At 40.6% G+C, this 18,958-nt stretch overlaps 1 protein-coding gene across 1 annotated transcript in view; it reads right to left on the bottom strand.

Annotated features, from left to right (window-relative positions):
• The window catches only part of gria1a (glutamate receptor, ionotropic, AMPA 1a), a 104,076-nt gene that overhangs the window by 60,557 nt on the left and 24,561 nt on the right, over window positions 1–18,958 (bottom strand). Inside the window, exons 4-5 of the mRNA XM_046849544.1 lie at window positions 8,506–8,690; window positions 2,399–2,452 (exon numbers count right to left, since the gene is read on the bottom strand). Of these exons, the coding sequence (XP_046705500.1) occupies window positions 2,399–2,452; window positions 8,506–8,690 (239 nt within the window). The remainder of the gene's footprint in view (window positions 1–2,398; window positions 2,453–8,505; window positions 8,691–18,958) is intronic.

Here is an 18,958-nt window from a genome sequence, read left to right as displayed (position 1 = left end):
TAGGATGTTTTGGTGACAAGGTGAGGGAGGCGAGATTGAGATGGTTTGGACATGTGCAGAGAAGGGACATGAATTATATTGGTAGAAGAATGCTGAAGATGGAGCCACCAGGTAGGAGGAAAAGAGGAAGGCCAAGGAGGAGGTTCATGGATGTGGTGAGGGAAGACATGCAGGTAGTTGGTGTGAAAGAGGCAGATGTAGAGGACAGGGTGGTATGGAGACGGATGATCCGCTGTAGCGACCCCTAACGGGAGCAGCCGAAAGAACAAGAAGAAGAATTGTGCTGCATGTGTCCTTTCCACTAAATGAGTTATGACCAGCTGAATTAGACAATGTGAAATTGCAGAGCAAAATGTACATTTAAATATTTTACAGTTTGTCTACAAAATATGTTAAATTATTTTTATTTTGTGAATTCTTTGCACCATGGCCTATATTTTTGATATAATAAGAAATAATTTATTCATCTTTATTAACCACTAGATTCTGGTTGTGGTGGGTCCAGGCTCTACTTTTAAAACTGGGCACAAAATAGATTTTAACAGTCAATCACAGGATAAACATTTTTGCACACTCATTAACAGCCTGATTTGGCACTTAAATATTTATCTGTATGATAAGATACAATAGCAGCTAAATACATTGTCACAAAAATATTATATCCTGGTTATGCCGACTAAGTTAGGCAGCCTAATAAGAAAAGAAGTATTAAGCATTCATTTTAATGACTTGGCTCCTTAAGTCTAGAACATCAACAGTCTTTTCCCTTGAGAAGCCAGGCCTTTTGCTCCCTTTATTTGCTGTTTGTTTGTCTGACTTCCTGCCTTCACTTTTGAAATGCATGCTGAGCTAGTGTGAGGTCTTTTGACTGACCATGTCAATTAAGAACCATTTCTTTGCCATTAGAAACTCTTGGCTAGTTTTTATGATTTGTTTTGTGTCGTTATACACCTGTACTGTTAAGTGCTGTTTTATTAGCATAATTTAACTGACACTGAGCACAAAGTATAGCTCTGTATACACTGTATTTGCTAGCTGCTGTGACTTTATCAGTAAAAAACAGTTCCATTCCATAACCATGACTCCACCATGTTTGTGATGTATTATGCTTTGTATCATGAACCTTACTCTTCTCTTTTCATCATTCTTGTACAAGTAAATCTTGGTTTCATAAATAGTTTTTTCCTTACCCAACAATGGCGTTCCTTCAATTGCATCAATGGCTTTATTTCCTAAACATTTAACTCAGTGCTTTTGTCAAACCCCTTGAAATAAAACTGTCTATACTTCAACTGCATATTGAATGCTTTTTCAGATCCATTGTTTTTGTGGAAAGAAGTAAAAGTACAAAAATGGTCACTGTCCAAATTGTGATCTGACTGTTCCAAGGAATGAAAGCAATTAAAAAATGTTATTCATGGATTATTTAATATTCTACCAACAGCTAAGAATGACCATCTTAACAATTTTTTTTGCTATGTTGCAAGTTCTCCCACTTAGAAATCATGGAGGGGTCTGAAATTGTCATCGTAGTTGCATGTCCACTGTGAGAGACATAATCTAAAAAAAAAAAATCCAGAAATCACAATGTATGATTTTTTACTATTTATTTGTATGATACAGCTGCAAATAAGTATTTGAACACCTGAGAAAGTCAATGTTAATATTTGGTACAGTAGCTTTTGTTTGCAATTACAGAGGTCAAATGTTTCCTGTAGTTTTTCACCAGGTTTGCACACACTGCAGGAGGGATTTTGGCCCACTCCTCCACACAGATATTCTCTAGATCAGTCAGGTTTCTGGCCTGTCGCTGAGAAACACGGAGTTTGAGCTCCCTCCAAAGATTCTCTATTGGGTTTAGGTCTGGAGACTGGCTAGGCCACGCCAGAACCTTGATATGCTTCTTACAGAGCCACTCCTTGGTTATCCTGGCTGTGTGCTTCGGGTCATTGTCATGTTGTAAGACCCAGCCTCGACCCATCTTCAATGCTCTAACTGAGGGAAGGAGGTTGTTCCCCAAAATCTCGCAATACATGGCCCCGGTCATCCTCTCCTTAATACAGTGCAGTCGCCCTGTCCCATGTGCAGAAAAACACCCCCAAAGCATAATGCTACCACCCCCATGCTTCACAGTAGGGATGGTGTTCTTGGGACGGTACTATCATTCTTCTTCCTCCATATTGTTTAGACATTCTGACATTGTTTGATAATTTTAAGAGTTATATTCTGCTGAGTAGTTGTGAAGGTTTTGTATATTATGGAAATTAGCAAAAAAAAAAATGTGTAGGTCCAAATGGTTCTGGAGGCTTTTTTGGGAAACTGGTCAACCCAAACAAGAATACTTGTGCTATACTAGCCACCATTAGGCCGGCAAAGCAAGCGTAGATTTTAAACTTACCAGGTTTGCCAGTATGTAGTGATAGCTCTTGATGTTTTTTCCCAGGTCTAAAATCTAGAAAACAGAAGAGTAAAGCATAATTATTTTCAAAGTGTACTCATTACAGGCACTTAGTTGTAGTTAAGCCATTAAAAGTCAATGAAACAAACAACTAAAAAACTGTTTCAAATAATCATGATCAAGATCACAAATTAACGTGTCCACTAAAATTATGAATGAAAGGCAATTACAGATTCTATTTGCTAGTGAGTCTTTTCTATGCATTTTTTAAATCATGTCTGAAATTACATAGACAGCAATGCAACAAGAAATCCAAAATCAGATATTTGCCTCTAATTTTAACTTCCAAATATATATATATATATATATATATATATATATATATATATATATTTATATTAGCATTTATTTAAAACAATCACCGAAAATCATTATTAAAAAAGCAATGAAATAAATTGCAAAAAAATGCAAGTTAACTCCTACATCACATCCTATTTAGTGCAAAAGCTAGTAATGTTTTTATAGAAATGAATATATTTTCACAACAAATGACAGGAATTATGAAAATATCCTGTTATAAATAAACAAAAAGAGAAACAAAGCTAAGTTAAACACAGGGAGCACCAATGCTGGAAAAGTATGAGTCATGCACTAATGGAGGAGGAACACATTAACATTCCAAACCCTTCAATCTGAGCTGTTTGCTTTGCTGACTCACTTTCTGGGCAATGAAGTGAGCTGAACCATAATATGCTTAAATGTGTATCATTGCAAAAGGGTGGGCATGTAAGAAAAAAACATGGCAAGCAGAGAATGTGTGCACATGTGTTAATTTGAATACCTATATTAGCAAACACTTATGGTGTGTGTGTGTGTGTGTGTGTGTGTGTGTGTGTGTGTGTGTGTTTGTGACGATAAAGGAAAATGTTTGCTAAAACATGTATATGAAAATAATATACATAATATATTTATATATATAATAATTTTTATTGTGTGTGTGAGGAACAAGAAATTGAACATGTGTGTACCTAGACAGATTAAGATTGATACTCACTGTCTCATGCTGTCTTTCATGCTTATCTGTGTTTATGCTCAGGTTATATCAATCTTATTTAAGGGTCTAATTATTTGTCTTTTGTTTTTATATCTTTGTTTTTGTATGTGCATTTAAAATTAATGAAAGAAGTACTTGATGAATTGATGGCCCTAAATGCGTATTTAGAGCTACTGTCTGCCTAATAAGCCATGGGTTACAACTATGAAGATAGACCAACATGAAGATCAGAGAGAATGAAAATAGTATGGTAGAATAGCAAGCTATTTTGAAGATGAGAGAAGAGGGGAAAAGTAAACAAACAAAATGCAAGCATTGGGCATAGCCAGTTCAACAATACGTATAGAATCTTCTGAAAACAGACATATAAAGCAGGTCAGACAAGAAAACAATAGTTGTTTACTAAATCACTGATATCATCACTGTGATTAAAAAAAAATAAACTCCCTGGTTCAATTTTGATGGGTTACTGTGTGCTCCTTGTGTTGAATAATGAGTCTACTGTACAAACATTGGTGTCTGAATCCACCTCAGCCCCACCAGGATAAAGTGATTATGATTTAATAAATGAATGAATACACAGCAGGTAAGTAAATCCAAACCATGTAGTATTTAATATAATGATTTTAGAGCACATGCTATCTTGAGGGCATGACAGACAGTGGCATTAGTTATTAATAATGATCTCAGCAAAAATCTTTCCCTTCAGGCCACCTTCAGGCAAAACAAAGCCAATTCCAACTTGAAACTCAAAATGACTTGAAAATGTCTTCCTATAACCACTATAGTGTTTGTTTATTTTTTATTCAAAAAGAAGGAAAAAACTGAAACTGTACCAATAACCATCAGTGATTACTTATCACCGTACTGTAAAATACTAATCCAATCGTATATTTTAAAATAAAACGTGGAAAGGATCTTTAGAAGGTAGTGAGTAGTTAATTACAGTTTAAGTTTCAAGAAGCTTCCTACTCTTCCTCAGGATGGGTGACAAGAGGTGATGAATGTCTCTGTATGTTTATCATGTGACAAGCCCTTATTTAATAACCATAGCCACAGGCTCGTTGAAAACTTTAAGATTTGCCTTTCAAAATAGCATCTAAGTTTGACAGTGATATGATTCTTTAAATGATAACACATTAAATGGAGTGGAGTAAAATTAACCAGCTTTGTTACTTAGAAAGTATTCAGACCACCTTTACTTTTTTCAATTTTCACTACATATGGGGTATTTCACTTCATTGAATAAAAGTGAATACAGAATTCTAGAAATGTCTGTAAATTTTTTTTATTAAATAATTACATAAAACTAAAATATTATTGTGCCAGCAGTGAGCGAGTGGTAAGAAACACCTGCAGCTGATAAGCCTAATCAGTGTGCTCTGTTTTATTCCGGCGACGCCAATGAAGAAGAGCGAGAGACCAGCCTCAGGGAGAGAGCCAACAAGCAGAGAGACGAACGGACGTGTCACCGAACGGTGACAGAGTGCGGGTGGGCGCTGGTGAAAGACGTGCCGGCCAGCGAGTGCACTTGGGCGGATGGCAGGGAAAGGCATGCTAGTCCGCAAGAAAACTCAGACAGACACTAGTAATGGAAAGCTTGCCGATCCGTAAGTGAGACAGGCGGACGCCAAACCGCGAGTGTGTTGGTGAGCCCCACCATGAATACTGGAATGGAAAGCGTTGGGGTAAAAACGAAAATCAATAAAAGAAAGCTCTGCTTGGTGATCTTTTGCCTGTCTCTCTTTCTTCCAGAGCGGAACCAGTAAGTATGTTACAATCATATGTAAATACGTTTTTAGACTTTTTACTCTGTACTTATTCAAAGCACCCTTTAGTAGTTGCCAGCAACTACTGCCTCAAGGTTTTTTTGGGGCTATGACGTAACAAGCTCCGCACACCTAGATTGAGGGATTTTCTGCCATTCTTAATGGCAAATCCTCTCCAGCTGGGTCAGGTTGAATGGGAACTGTAGGTGGACAACCACTTTTATGTCCCGCCTAAAGATGTTCAACAGGATCAAAGTAAAAAAAAAGCCCGGGTTCTAGCTGGCCCACTCTAGTGCATTCACAGAGTTGTCCCTAAGACACTCCTGTGTTGTCTTGGCTGTGCGCTTAGGGTTGTTGTAATGTAGGAAGGTAAACCTAAGACCCTGACTGAGGTCCTGAGAACTTTGGTAACGCCTCCGCGTTTGCTCACACTCTAAATCACGTGTGAATTCTGGCTAACGGCAAAGCGTGACATCACCGGCGGAGCGATGTCGCAACAAGGAGGCTACGAAAAGCGCAAGCAGTGGAGCAATGCCAGCTTCTAAAAAAGAGAAGGTAAGCGTTCAAAAAGTGTTGTGATGCAGCGTCTCGTTCCCTCAGGAAACTAGGGTTACATATGTAACCTAAAGATGTTCCCCTTTTGGGAACTCAAGCTGCGTCACAATGCTTTGGGAACGAGTGTCCAATCGCGCCACACTGACCAGTTACTGACTTGTGTGTGTGAGCAGAACCAGGACAGAGGAGCTGGGAGTGGCTCTAGGGTCAAGGTCATAAAACCTGACAAAGGTCAGCGTGGTGGACCAGCCCGCATTGTTGCAGATGTCCTGAAATGGTACTCCATTGGACCAGGCCATAGAGGCCACCACACTCCGAGTGGAGTGAGCCTTGACTCCAAACAGAGCAGGAAGACCAAAGGACTCATATGATAATGAAATGGCATCCATAATCCATTAACTGAGAATCTGATTATTGACAGGAAAACTTTTCCTATAAGGGCCATAGCAGACAAACAGCTTCTCCGACTTCGTCCATGGACTCATCCTCGGCCGGTTTTGCTTCTCCTGGTCGGGGGCTTTGGAAAGGAAGAGGGCAGAATACCTGCAGCACGACAGGTCGTAAGGGAGCCACAGCCACCTTAGGTACGTACCCAGGTTTAGGGTAGAGAAATGCACTGGCCATGCCAGGGGCAAACTCCAGGAGAGACGGGGCCATAGAAAGAGCCTGTTGGTACCCAAGCCTCTTCAGGGAGGATATTGCCTTTACAGACAAGTACCTAATGCCACTTTGGCATTAGGCACCAAGGGGGGCTCAGACAGACCTACATCCCATGCTGTTTCCTTGGTGGGCTAGATCGGCAGCGCGACGTAACTCGTTAAATCATCAGCCCCAGAGCTGAATTCCTCGCAGCAGGTTAGCCTGTTATGCCTGCAACACACTTATCGTGTGAAAGCAACCCACAGCCTGACCCTAAGCCTTGCTCACTAAGACCGAAGTGGCTCTCAACAATTTACTAGGCAATATCGGGGCCTTAGCAATGATGCTTTACCGGGGAGAGATAGCTAGCTAACATCTCTTCCACCTTAGGCATCGCCCCATAGCCGCACTCCTTGAACCCTACTACGTTCACGTACAGCAAGGTTCATTGGAAAAAGCTACGGGCCCTGTACGGAGTCTCGCAGGACCTGGACACTTTGGTGTGCAGGTTGGGGAAGAATGGTAGGCTCCGGCATGCAGGCAGTGACGGGGGATGCAGGAAACGTTCATCGAGCTTACTGGGTGTGCGCTGCTTTCACTTTTCTTCCGGCCAAGCTATTTTAAGTCAAGAAGCTTTTCAACCATTTATAGCTGATGCATTACACAGTGAAATTAAACAACATTCCTTCTGAACCCTGGTGCTACATACAACAACAATCACAGAAAACACAGGGCTAAGGACTAGTAAGTGTCCTTGCCACACAAAGTGCATCATGTGCAACCTGGTTCAAACAGTGCAAAGACAACACAAGACAGTGCAAGGCAACACAAGACATTGTAAGACAAATACACAAAACACAAAATAGAGCCGCCAGTAAACCTGTTGTATATTGCACACTGCGGTGTGTAAAATACGTAAAGTGAACATTTTAAATAACAAAAATGTAAACAAAATGTTGTGCAAAAAAGCAATAGCAGCAATCCAAAAAACATGTGCAAACACGGCATGTAAACTGTGTTGGAACTAGTTTGTTGTTACAGATTCTTTATTTTGTGTTTAATTTGTTAACACATTTAATTATTAATGTCTGTAATTCTTTAATGTTATCCATAGCACTAATTAGCCTGTTCAATTTATTTTGGTTTAAAGCTCCTTCTAGTGGCAAGTTTTAATGTCGCTTTAATTCTTTTATTTATGTGAATCAGGAAGTAGTGAGTGCTCCATGCGGGCATCGGTAATGATGGCTCTCTTTAATCGCCATATATTTTTGTAATCTTTGTAGTTTCACTCCATACCCAAGACCATTAAACTTTTGGGCAAATAAACTTCTTGTCTTCAGAGTCGTGTGAGGGAAGGGAGTTTATCTGACTGTCAAAGCACTAACACATGTTGAAGACAGTACATAAACAGTTTGTGGTAATGAAGTGATGTAATATGAATGGTGCTGAAGACATGGATGCCATTTTCATGGGGCAGTCGCTGGGTAAGAACCCATTGGTGACACATTTTTTATCCATGGTACCAGCCAGTGTCTGCATAGGACATGGTCATTGTCTTGGCTGGCCACCCCGCTGACCTTTGTCAGTTTTTATAGCCTTGACCACAGTGCCACTCCTGGCCACTCTGTCTTTCACCCTAGATGTGCCCATCCATACTAGGCAGGGACTGGTCAGTCTGACAGGATTAGACTCTCGTTCCCAAAGCGTTGTTATGCAGCTTGTGTTCCTGAAGGAGAACATCTCCAAGTTACTTATGTAACCATGGTTTCCAGAAAAAACAAGACACTGCATCTCCAGGCCACATTTTTTGCATCCCTGCTGTGCTTTCTTCCTTTTCACTTTATCATTATGGGGTACTGAGTGTAGATTAATGAAAAAGAAAAACCTCTTTGAACAATTGTAGTATCAGGCTGCAACATAAAATGTAAAAAAGGTAAGGGAATCTGAATACTTTTCGAATGCACAGAATGGCAGCATGGCATCTTATTTCTTCAACTGAACCATTTTTTATGTTCACACCGCAAGTATCTGAGGTGGTAGGTACAGTATTTTCCTTTTCCTGGTCATAGAAGAAGAGAATGACTGTTTACCTTTTTTAGGATGGAGTTGAGGCGCTCAAGCTCACAATCAATTATGATTTGGCCTTCCTTCCTCTTGTCTAGGTCCTGAAAGACTTTAAGAAAGGATGCTTCGGTCATGGTCTCCACATTCACTGAGGTCACCAGCCAGTTACGCTCTGCTGCTGTGTCTAATACCTTTTGCAAAACAATTAGACCTATAAAAGCAGAAAAAGACAAAAGTGCACATTAAAAAACACAGCATCACAAAGTCACATTACAGTGAAAGAAATATCATATAAAAAATAAAAGAAAAAAGTGAAACAAAAGTAAATAGAAGCTGAACATTGAACACCTACTATAAAAATGGCCTTGGTCCTACAAAGGACATTTTCCATTTATTTTATCCATAGAATTTTAAGAAAATCCTTAGACAAAAAGTCATGGCATGACATTTCAAAGCAAAGGAAAAAAGTGTATTTACTGTATTTACTGCCTTTTATGAGGGAACAAGCAATCCCATAAATTATTGCAAATTATGTCACTGAGTCTTTCTTCGTTGCTTTTAAATGTATTTTATTTAATACTAAGTTCTTTTCATTATATACTGTGGTTTTCTTAAAAAACAAACAGTGTTTTTGTTTTGCTGTTCCTTACTTTCAAATGTTAATTACTTACTGATTTAGCTTGGCTTTAGTAACTACTATGGATGGCTGAAAAAACAAATAAAGTGCTGCCTTTCACTTCAGGCTGCTTCATACAAAAAAAATGACCAGTAAAGCCTCAATGACTTCTATGAGAATAAAAAATCCAACTGAAGTTCCCAGATTGGTTAGTATCCAGATAGAACCGCAAAGTGATAAAAGTCAGAGAAGCAAATTCTGGTTACCCACAAGTCACATTGTCTGTAATCTTTCTTTCAAGGGAAGCAAATTTTAGTTGCAATTAAAAGTATGGAAAGTGGCAAACCAAAATATTCACAAAACCGTCTCAGGTTACTTTAATGTAACCCTGTTCCCTGAAAAAGTGGGAACGAGATGCTGTGTTTCTTAACACTATGGAAACATTCTTTGTTTGACCGGTCGTGAAGCATGTGTGTCAAACATGCAAGGAATTTTGTTTAAAAAAAATCTCGGCAGGTGACCTCATCTAAATACATGCACCTGCAAGGCTATAAATAGATGGGACATGGACACACCTTCGGGTTTGTCTTAAGAGACTTTCGGACATGCACGCAGTGCGGCATTTAGGTGTAGCATCTCGTTCCTGCGATTTCAGGGCACAGATTTACACTCAAGTAACACAAGGCGTTCCCGATCAAAAGCTTCACTCGATGCTGCATTCATAATGCTATGGGAAGGAGAATACCAAGCTGCTGCACTGAAAGTGTTCCTTAAAGTTGTGTAGTGTGCACAAAAATTTCTGAGGTCTCAGACATGGCTTTGGAAGGTAGACTCGAGGACATACTAGCATGGACATAGAAACTTTAAAACCTGATGTGTGCAAGGAGGACCCGCCTGCCACATTGCATACTTGCTGCAAGGGGCATCTCTTGCTAGAGACTTGTAGGATGCAATCCCTCTGGTTAAATTGACTCTGACTCCTATAGGTTCAGCCTTCCGTTGCTTTCGTAGGCTAGGGCAATGGCATCCCTTACCCAGTGTGACAGAGTTTGTCTAGGGCAGCCACCTCTGGTTGCAGCCCCCATAGCATATGAAAAGCCGTATGCCACTGGCTAGTGCGGTGAACGTAATTCTGAAGAGCATGTACTGGGCATAGTAGGAATAGGTGAAGTCTTAAAGCTTTAAACATAGAACAGATAGTTAGGGTGCGGATGCAAAATAGCTTTGAACAGCCCATGGGCAAAGTCTAGGCAGGATGACAAGACTGACAGAGCCTGCCAATCCCCAATTCTCTTCAGAGAAGTGATATTCATTAAAAACCCAACTTTAGAATCAAAAGCTTGACAGGCACTGACTCTAGTGGTTAAAATGGTCCCAACCAGAGCCTCAACCACTACAGCCAAGTCCCATGCAGGGACTGTCCCACTGGTGTTCGGCTTAGTCGCTCCAAAGATAAAATGGTTGCCTACTAGGACTGCAACTAACAATTATTTTGATAATCGGTTAATCTGATGATATATATATATATATATATATATATATATATATATATATATATATATATATATATATATATATATATATATATTTATGTATAAAATACATATTGAGTTGAACTATTTTTAATTTTGACATTATAAAGCTTATAGTGGCTGCTTGTTGAAGAAGGCATGGGAGATTTTTACTCTAAACAAATTCTCTCATGCTGGGTTATTTCTTTCTGTAAAAAAACAAAACAGCATTTCAGTATGAAAGGTGAAGTAATTTGGGTAAATCAACATTGTTTAAAAAAATACAAACATTTTATTTCAATTGTAAATATATTAGCATCTAGAATATATAGTTAATTACATTTTGTACAATAATTGAGTAATATATATGCATACATTAAATATACATACATTGAAAACAAGCATTTGAACGTAGTAAAGCCTTTTAAAAACATATAAGTTAACTGTTGTAGACAAATGCTATTAAAAGAGAATGGAATGGAGAAACACAGAAAGCTAACAGGTTTGATTAAAAAAAATATTAAAATATAGATTGGTGTACAAATGCATAAGCAAACAGTGGCTAAAATGTAATCATGTACTGCTGCTGTTATTAGCTGCTTTTAGATTAAGTGTTTGTTCTCAACATTTTAATTAAATCCATCACTATGTTGCTCGTGAGGTGATTGTGCAAACTGGTGCTCACGAGTCATGCCAGAACAGATCTAGTGCGACTGTCCTGAAGTAAGCAAACAAACAGTTTACACAATAGCACTTCATTAAACTATACCATTTTGACATGATGAGGATATGCAATTTTTGCTTAACGTGCTGATGTTTTGCCTTCATCAGTGATACCAGTGTGTTTTCTTTTCATGTGCTTGTGCATCACTGCGGTACTTCCATGCCACACAAGCTCAACTTTGGATCATTTGCAAGTTCTTTGTTGCGTTTATATAAAAAGCTCCCATGCTTTTGATGACTTGGGACGCAGACTTTTTCCTGCTGCTTGTTGACCTGTATTGTGCTCCATTTCGCAAGCGGCTATGTTCAATTTGCTGTCATGCTAACATGTAAGCAGCCCACTTAACCGATAATGGCATTCGTTGACAACAAATTTCATTATCGATTATTATTGATTTTATCAATTAGTTGTTGCAGCCCTATTGCCTACACAGACCCCGATAATCAGAGCTTGAGAAGCCAAAATGACATAATGAGCCCTAGGCGTAGCAGGACCTGTACCTGAAATAAATATTTCTTGCAGAAACTCTAAAATAACTTGCAGAGCTTGCAATTTTTGTGTCAACAGTATCAGGATAGTGGTTACCACGCTTTTGAAGTGCAGAGGATAAAGATACTACAGCAGTCCCCTGAGGGTGCTGAAAATGAACAATTACTCTCTGTTAGAATTTCACATGCCCCTCTTTTGGACACAGAGTGATGTCACCTTTATTTTTGATGACATAGCACAATAGATCGAAACAAACAAAGTAAATGTCAGTTTGTAGCTATCTACAATGTCAGCAAGATCAACAGTAATATCTTGTCAGAAATTGATGAATCTGCATGTGAGAGGATACAGCTCTGAGAAAAGAATCATACTGCCAGCTGTTTTCACACGAGAGTCTATTCCAGCAAACAGGTTGCATATCCCAGCTTTGTGAAAAGCTCTAAAATGGCCTCTGGAGCAATTGACAGAAAAGGTTCCACCCTCCTTAGATTGCAATGTAGGACTTTTGATCTACTATAATTTCAATAAGCCCTTTTTCCCAAAGAGTTCTGTCTGGGGAGCCATATGTACAATGATCCAATCTTCGAAATCATTCCAACTGATGTACTTAAGGCACTTAAATTCAACTTCTCAGATCACAGTGCAGATGATAACTAGGTTTCTCATGAGACATGCTCTTATTATCAAAAGTGAGAGAAAGAGTAACAAACCTAGTCTCCCAGATAATAAACAGTGTGCTGTCCACAGGCTCATCTCCTTGGAGTGTAGAATGAGAAAAGAGTACCACAAGGATTATATTTAGTCCATAAATGACATAAAAGCCCAAAAGTATGCTGATGCCAAAGGTTCCAAACCCAATGTGTACAGCATAAAACTCAAAGTTTTTGACATCACAGTGTCATGGAAAGTTTAGAAAATGTTTAGGAAATGACGAGTCCAACAAGTTTATCCAGAGAACCATTTACGTTGATGATGGCTTAACAAGTGTGTGATCGCCTGCCAAAGCTGTACATCTTGTGAAGGAGGCAAGAGCCTTATGCAAAACATGAAATGTTTGACTGGAAAAATGTGCTGTGTGTAATAACGAAGTGCTTTCCAGAATGCCGCCTAAAGAATGTGCCAAAATATGCCAGAGATCTAGACATCTAGACCATTTTAGAAGAACTTCATATTGAATAACTACTTGGATTTCGTGATTCATTGAATTCCAGTTCAGAGTTATAGTCGAGAATCCACTGGGATTTGTTGCTCCTTCTTACTAGGTGGCAAACAGAATTTTCAGGTGCTGTGCAGGGAAAAGTCAAGCTGGGATGAATATCTTCCCAAGCTCATTCTGCCACAGTGGGAGCTATGGCTTAGAAACTTGCCTGCATTAGCAGTCCTGAAGATCCAAAGAAGTTACCATTCATCAAACTTCGACAAGGTTGTGCTGCAGGAGCTTCACAATTTTTCAGAAACAAGTTTCCGTGGATATGGTATATCTAATATCTAATCTCCATGCAGTAAGTGAAACAGGGCATTGTCCTAGGGAAAGCAAGTGTAGCTTATAGCAGGCTGCTGACTATCTCAAGGCTGCTCATAGTGAAAGTGTATACCACCAAGGAAAAGGCATGACCATGAATGAGTTGTGTGCAAATGGAATATAGATCTATGGAGTGTAGTCTCTTTACACATCTACAAGTATGTAGAATGTAGAAGATCCAGAAGAGCAACCGAGGTGACAGATCTACCAGGAGAGAGAACAGAAACATCTCCTGCTTTGCATTCTCAGGTATTGATTTTTTTGGGATTTTTTTTGCAAAGAAGGTTATAAAGGAATTATAAATATATGAGTTGCTGTTCAGCTGCTTGTGCTCTAAACCTGTATATATAGAGACACTAGAGGACCTGACAACAGACAATTTCATGAACCCACTTTGTGTGTTTATAGCCATCGGAGGACCGGCACACCAACTGAGATGCAATCATGGAACAAAATTCAGGGATGATAGAAGAAAGTTTTTTGAGTTGCTCAAGGGGATGAACCACAAACATCTGTGAGCAGTGAGTTGTGAATTTGTAGTTAATGTTTCCTCAACAAAGTCACAAGAGTGGAGTCTGGGATTGCCAGATTCAGATTCAGTATCCAGACCATGCTTGACAGCTCCACCACCTTGTAAACATTGCATTATTAAATGATGGCCATAAACAAGATCAGAATCATATATAACGTCTCTAGGTTAAGTATGTAGCCCTAGTTCCCTGAGGGAACAAGACGCTGTGTTGAAACGCTTTGGGAACGCGCCCGAGTGTTCAGGCTCTGAAATATATGTGTAATCAGTCAAAAATTGGATGCTGGCCATCACCGATGAGGTGACGTCACGACCAGGAGTATAAAACGCATATGAGTGAGGGCAGCGGCAGCTTCTGTAAGGAAGAAGGAAGCGCTGCAGGGACGCCGGAGGTGTGGCATAGAGACGCATCGTCTCGTTCCCTCAGGGAACTAGGGTTACATACCCTCCCATGAAAGGTAATCGAGGAGAGTTACCAGGTCCGTGAACCATGATTTGCTTGGCCACCTTGGAGCTACCAAGAGAAGACGGACTCCGTCCCGGCGAACTCTCTCCAGAACTCCTGGAAGCAGCACGAGGAGGGGAAAGGTGTACAGATGCAGCCTTTGCCACACCTGAGCTATGGCGTCCAGCCCCAGCAAGAGGAGTAAGGGAGAACCAAAGGGCAAAGTGCGACGTCTCCCGAGACGCGAACAGATCCACCTGGGCTCTTCCGAATTTCTCCCAAACCTGCTCCACCACATTGGGGTGGAGTCGCAATTCCCCAGGTCTCAACCCCTGCCTCAACAGGGTGTCTGCTGCCTTGTACAACTGGCCCGGTATGTAAACCGCTCTCAATGAGAGGAGTTTCCACTGGGCCCAAAAGAGGATCTGGTGCGCCAGCCTGCACAGGGGGCGCGAACGCAGACCTCCTTGATGGTTGATGTAGGAGATCACCGCAGTATTGTCCGTACAGACCAACACCTGGTGACCTTTGAGGTCTGAGATGAAATGCTTCAGTGCTAGAAGCATGGCCAGCATCTCTAGGCAGTTGATGTGACAATGTAGATTGGGCCCTTCCCACAGACCTCGGGTGAAGCGACCGCTCATGATCACTTCCCACCCCGTGAGGGACGCATTCGTCGTAAGCATTAAGCGACGACCGGGGACTCCCAGCACAGGGCCTAGATATAGGAACCGGGGATCTCTCCAAACATCTAAGGCACGTAGGCATAGCCGCATGACCTTGATGGTGCAGAAGGGGTTGCTCCTCCATAAGAACCCATGGGTACTGAGCCACCACTGAAGGGGTCTCATGTACAGCAGGCGAAGTAAAATCACACTGGACGCAGCTGCCATAAGCCCTAACAGTTTTTGGAACTGCTTGACAGTGAGAGGCTGCCCTTCTCTAAACTTCCTGACGGCTGTAAGGATGGCCACAATGCGGGCAGGGGAAAGCTGCGCACGCAAAATAGTCGAATCCCATATGACACCGAGATAGGTGGTTATCTGTAATGGAGAAAGCACACTCTTCCCGGAGTTCAGCCGAAACCCCAACGCCTTCATGTGGGCAAAAACGTCATCTCGAAGCCGGACCGCCAACTGCTCTGATTGAGCTAGGATCAAACAATCTTCGATGTAGTTGAGGATTTGGATGCCCTGAGACCTCAGGGGAACCAGAGATTCCACACACTTTGTGAAGGTACGGGGTGAAAGGGCAAGGCCACACCAAATTTCCCGGTATTGGTAAGCTGCAGCCCTGAAAGCGAACCTCAGGAACTTTCTCTGAGAAGGTACGATCTACCATGACCTACCAGTCTGATTTGAAGCTGTCTCATGAGAGAGCGGTTCAGCTGACCTAGATCTCCTGGACCACAACGATGCAGGGTGGAGACCAAGGAGAGAGAGCTGGCCATGCCCTAAAGCACCGAGGGTGGTAGGGTTAATGGGCCAAGTCCCTAAAGGTGGCCGGGACAAGGTGGGCACTGGATAGAGTGGTGTGGCTCTCCCCTTCATGGCCAGATCCCCAGAAAATCCTGTGTCAGGACCTTTTCGTCTAAGCCCTCCTGTTTTCCTGCTGGTAAATAGTATAATATAAGGTTTATATTAAATAAGGTTTAACCCATGACCTGGACACCTCAGTGTGCAGGTCAGGAAAAAAGGGAAGACTTCGACGTGGAGGTTGTGACACGGGTATCAGAAAGCGTCATCTAATTTACTAGATGAAAGCACTTTCTGCTCATGAGCCGGCCAAGTTATATCGAGCTTGGCAACAGCACGTGTTACAAACTCCGAAGCTCCTCTGCTTCCGGGGGAAGAATCTGCCAAAAGGCGTGCTTCCAAGGCTTGCGAGCAAACGCTGAACCGAGCAGGTGAGGATGAAGATAGGGACATGCCCGTCTCGAAACCCTCTGCAAGGTCTATCTGCAAACCCCAGGAGCTGGCACAGCGCTCTGCCTCGGCGAGAGCGGGGCTAGACCTGGAAGGAGCTAGGGCACCCACCTCGAAAAGTGCCCAGCAGGACATGTGACGGCCAGCCTCCAATTTTTGACTGATTACACACATTATTTCACATTATTTGAACAAAATCAAAAATAGCAGAAAACAAGTACATGACATTATGATTCTACAAGAGGACAGCACTCAAAGAAATGAAAGCAACAATAAGAGCGCTTGTTAGATTTGTAGAGGCACACTTTTAACTTCAAGCTACTAATTAGTGACTAAATTTGTTAGAGGAAATCCACAGACTAGATCAGTCTACCTAGAGTGGTCTTTTCATAAGATAGTTACTTTGTTTGAGGCCAGTTCATTTGCATGCTCAATTGCTCAGTTGTGATCTAAAGGGGATTTGTCAAATTCCTATTCTTTAACATTATTCATAGGAAAATCCCTCATTTAGTCAAAATGAGGGATTTTCCTATGAATAATGTTAAAGAATAGGAATTTGACAAATTTTAGTAGGAGTGTAAATGCTGTTAGTATAGGTTCTGTGTTTGTTAGCAATCATTTCCTTAGATAATTCATTCTTTTTTAAATCCGTTATAATTTACTTTGTAATTAAATTAACTTCTATATTTATTTGAGGTACGATTTAAAATTATAAATGTGATGTGATAAATTTGTTGCCCTTTAAAATATAAAGCATGAAAATGCATTGTTTTAGAGAAAATGACAAGATAATTAGTTGCCCTCTGATAGACTGATGGTAAGTGGATACCGCACAGGGCTGTGCAAAAATATATTTAAGTTCAAAATCAATGCTGTCACAAGTAAAAAGGGCAGTAAAGAGGACTGTTGTTGTTTTTATAAAAAAGAAAAAAGGTCATTGTTGCACCTGTTCAATGTATTAAAACTGTAATTTCTATCTTGTTTAATGTTATGTAGTGTAATTTCTGATGTATTTGTGCTATGCTCATTAACAAAAACAGTTCTGATGTAATAGAAAACGACAAATTTAAGAATTAAATGCCCGTTTGCTAGGAACTGATCAGTATATATGTTTTTGTGAAAAGAGCTACATGGATGCTGCAATGATTTCAGGGTATATTTCCTGCCTGTTCATGACCTTAATGTACATTCTGAGATGCTACAGTACTTACAGTATGCTTTAACATCCTTAACATGGAAGTGTAAAAAGGTCTACTGACACGCTTTTTTATATGTATATTTTGTGCCTGCAAAACCTTTGTCATGGAATTGTTTTTTTTTTTTTCCATCTACCGATAAGAAAATTTAAGCTGCCTTCCAACAACTAAAGCTAACAGAGAGCTAACATTGTGTTGCTTTCTACTATTGTAAGTGGAAATGCAGTGCTTGATATTGCAACAACAGCTGTCATGGACACCTCCATGTTTAGCTTTTGTTAGTAACAATATAGCCAGCTCACTATGATTGAGTGATACAGTATACACATGCCTTTATGTTGTAGACAAATACTTGTGTATATATAGCTTAACCCATTTAAAGAAAAAAATACTGCTTTGTTTACTTTTGTTGCTGTGTGCATCCATGGTGATTTGACATCACTCTGTCAACAGGAAAGGAATTCACAGTTTTTTCACAGAGAAAACTATTGCATATTGCATGTAGTAGGAGGGGGCTTTTTTGTTTTTTATAAGTAAAAAAAGAAGTTGGAGTTGAAATCTCAAGTCATTTGCAGCATTACTACAACATTCTAGTGCTGCTTTGAAAGAAAATGAAAACCACTTATAAAAGATTTTATCGTGTTGGCATTTCATATTGCAAAAAATAGTCATATTTTAGTTGAAAATAATGGGTTAATTACATTAATTAATTAAATAAAAAACAATAATAATACTAGCATCTATGACATCTACACTGAAAACAATGGGAACTCGACCGGATTGTCCACGCTCTGAAATAATGTGTTATCAGTCAAATTGGATGCGCGGCGTCAGGAAGCTATAAAACGCACATGAAGTAAGGCCGGTGCAAGCTTCTGTTTGTTTATAAAGCGCTCTGTGCATATTTCATGTTGAATTGTTTGTCTATTGTTTGTCAAAAGAAAAAATACAAATCCAAGCCAACTGTGAGCGGAACACGGTAGGTCGGTTTTCGAGGAAGCACTCTTCAAGGAGGGTGCCCGTGCTCCTCACGGTTCTGGTCCCATTTTCACTGAGGCGGTGCGGCACCAGTTCCTGGGGCTCCCAAATAGACCTTGCAGAGGATTTCGAGATGGGCTTGTCCCTTTCTCCAACCTCACCTGCCTGGTCCAGCACTCGCTCACATGCCTTTTAGCATTTCTTCCCCTGTGACAAGAGCATTCAGCTCCACCTCTCTTCCTCTGAGGAGAGGGGTCTTTGCGAGCTAGGCTTTAAGGAGCTATGGGTGTGGCTTGCTTGGGAGCAAAGCACTTTAGGTCGGTTCAAGAGGGAGTCAGCTGCGCACATTTGTGCATATTCTGCACGCATTCAGCACGCATTCAGCACATATCTCCACACATTCAGCGCAGATTCTCTGCACATTCTGCATAATCTGCGCATATCTGCTTGCTGAGGCAGAGCAGTGCTCTGGTTACAGTAAGCCACAACCCCCACCTCTTTAGTGTCTATACTAGTTGTTCTCCAACAAAGTGGGACTGGAAAT

Source organism: Silurus meridionalis, chromosome 5 (genome assembly GCF_014805685.1).
Source record: "Silurus meridionalis isolate SWU-2019-XX chromosome 5, ASM1480568v1, whole genome shotgun sequence".
Lineage (NCBI taxonomy): Eukaryota > Metazoa > Chordata > Actinopteri > Siluriformes > Siluridae > Silurus > Silurus meridionalis.
Note: the sequence above shows the minus strand (reverse complement) of the source record. Positions and strands in the feature narration are given on the sequence as shown.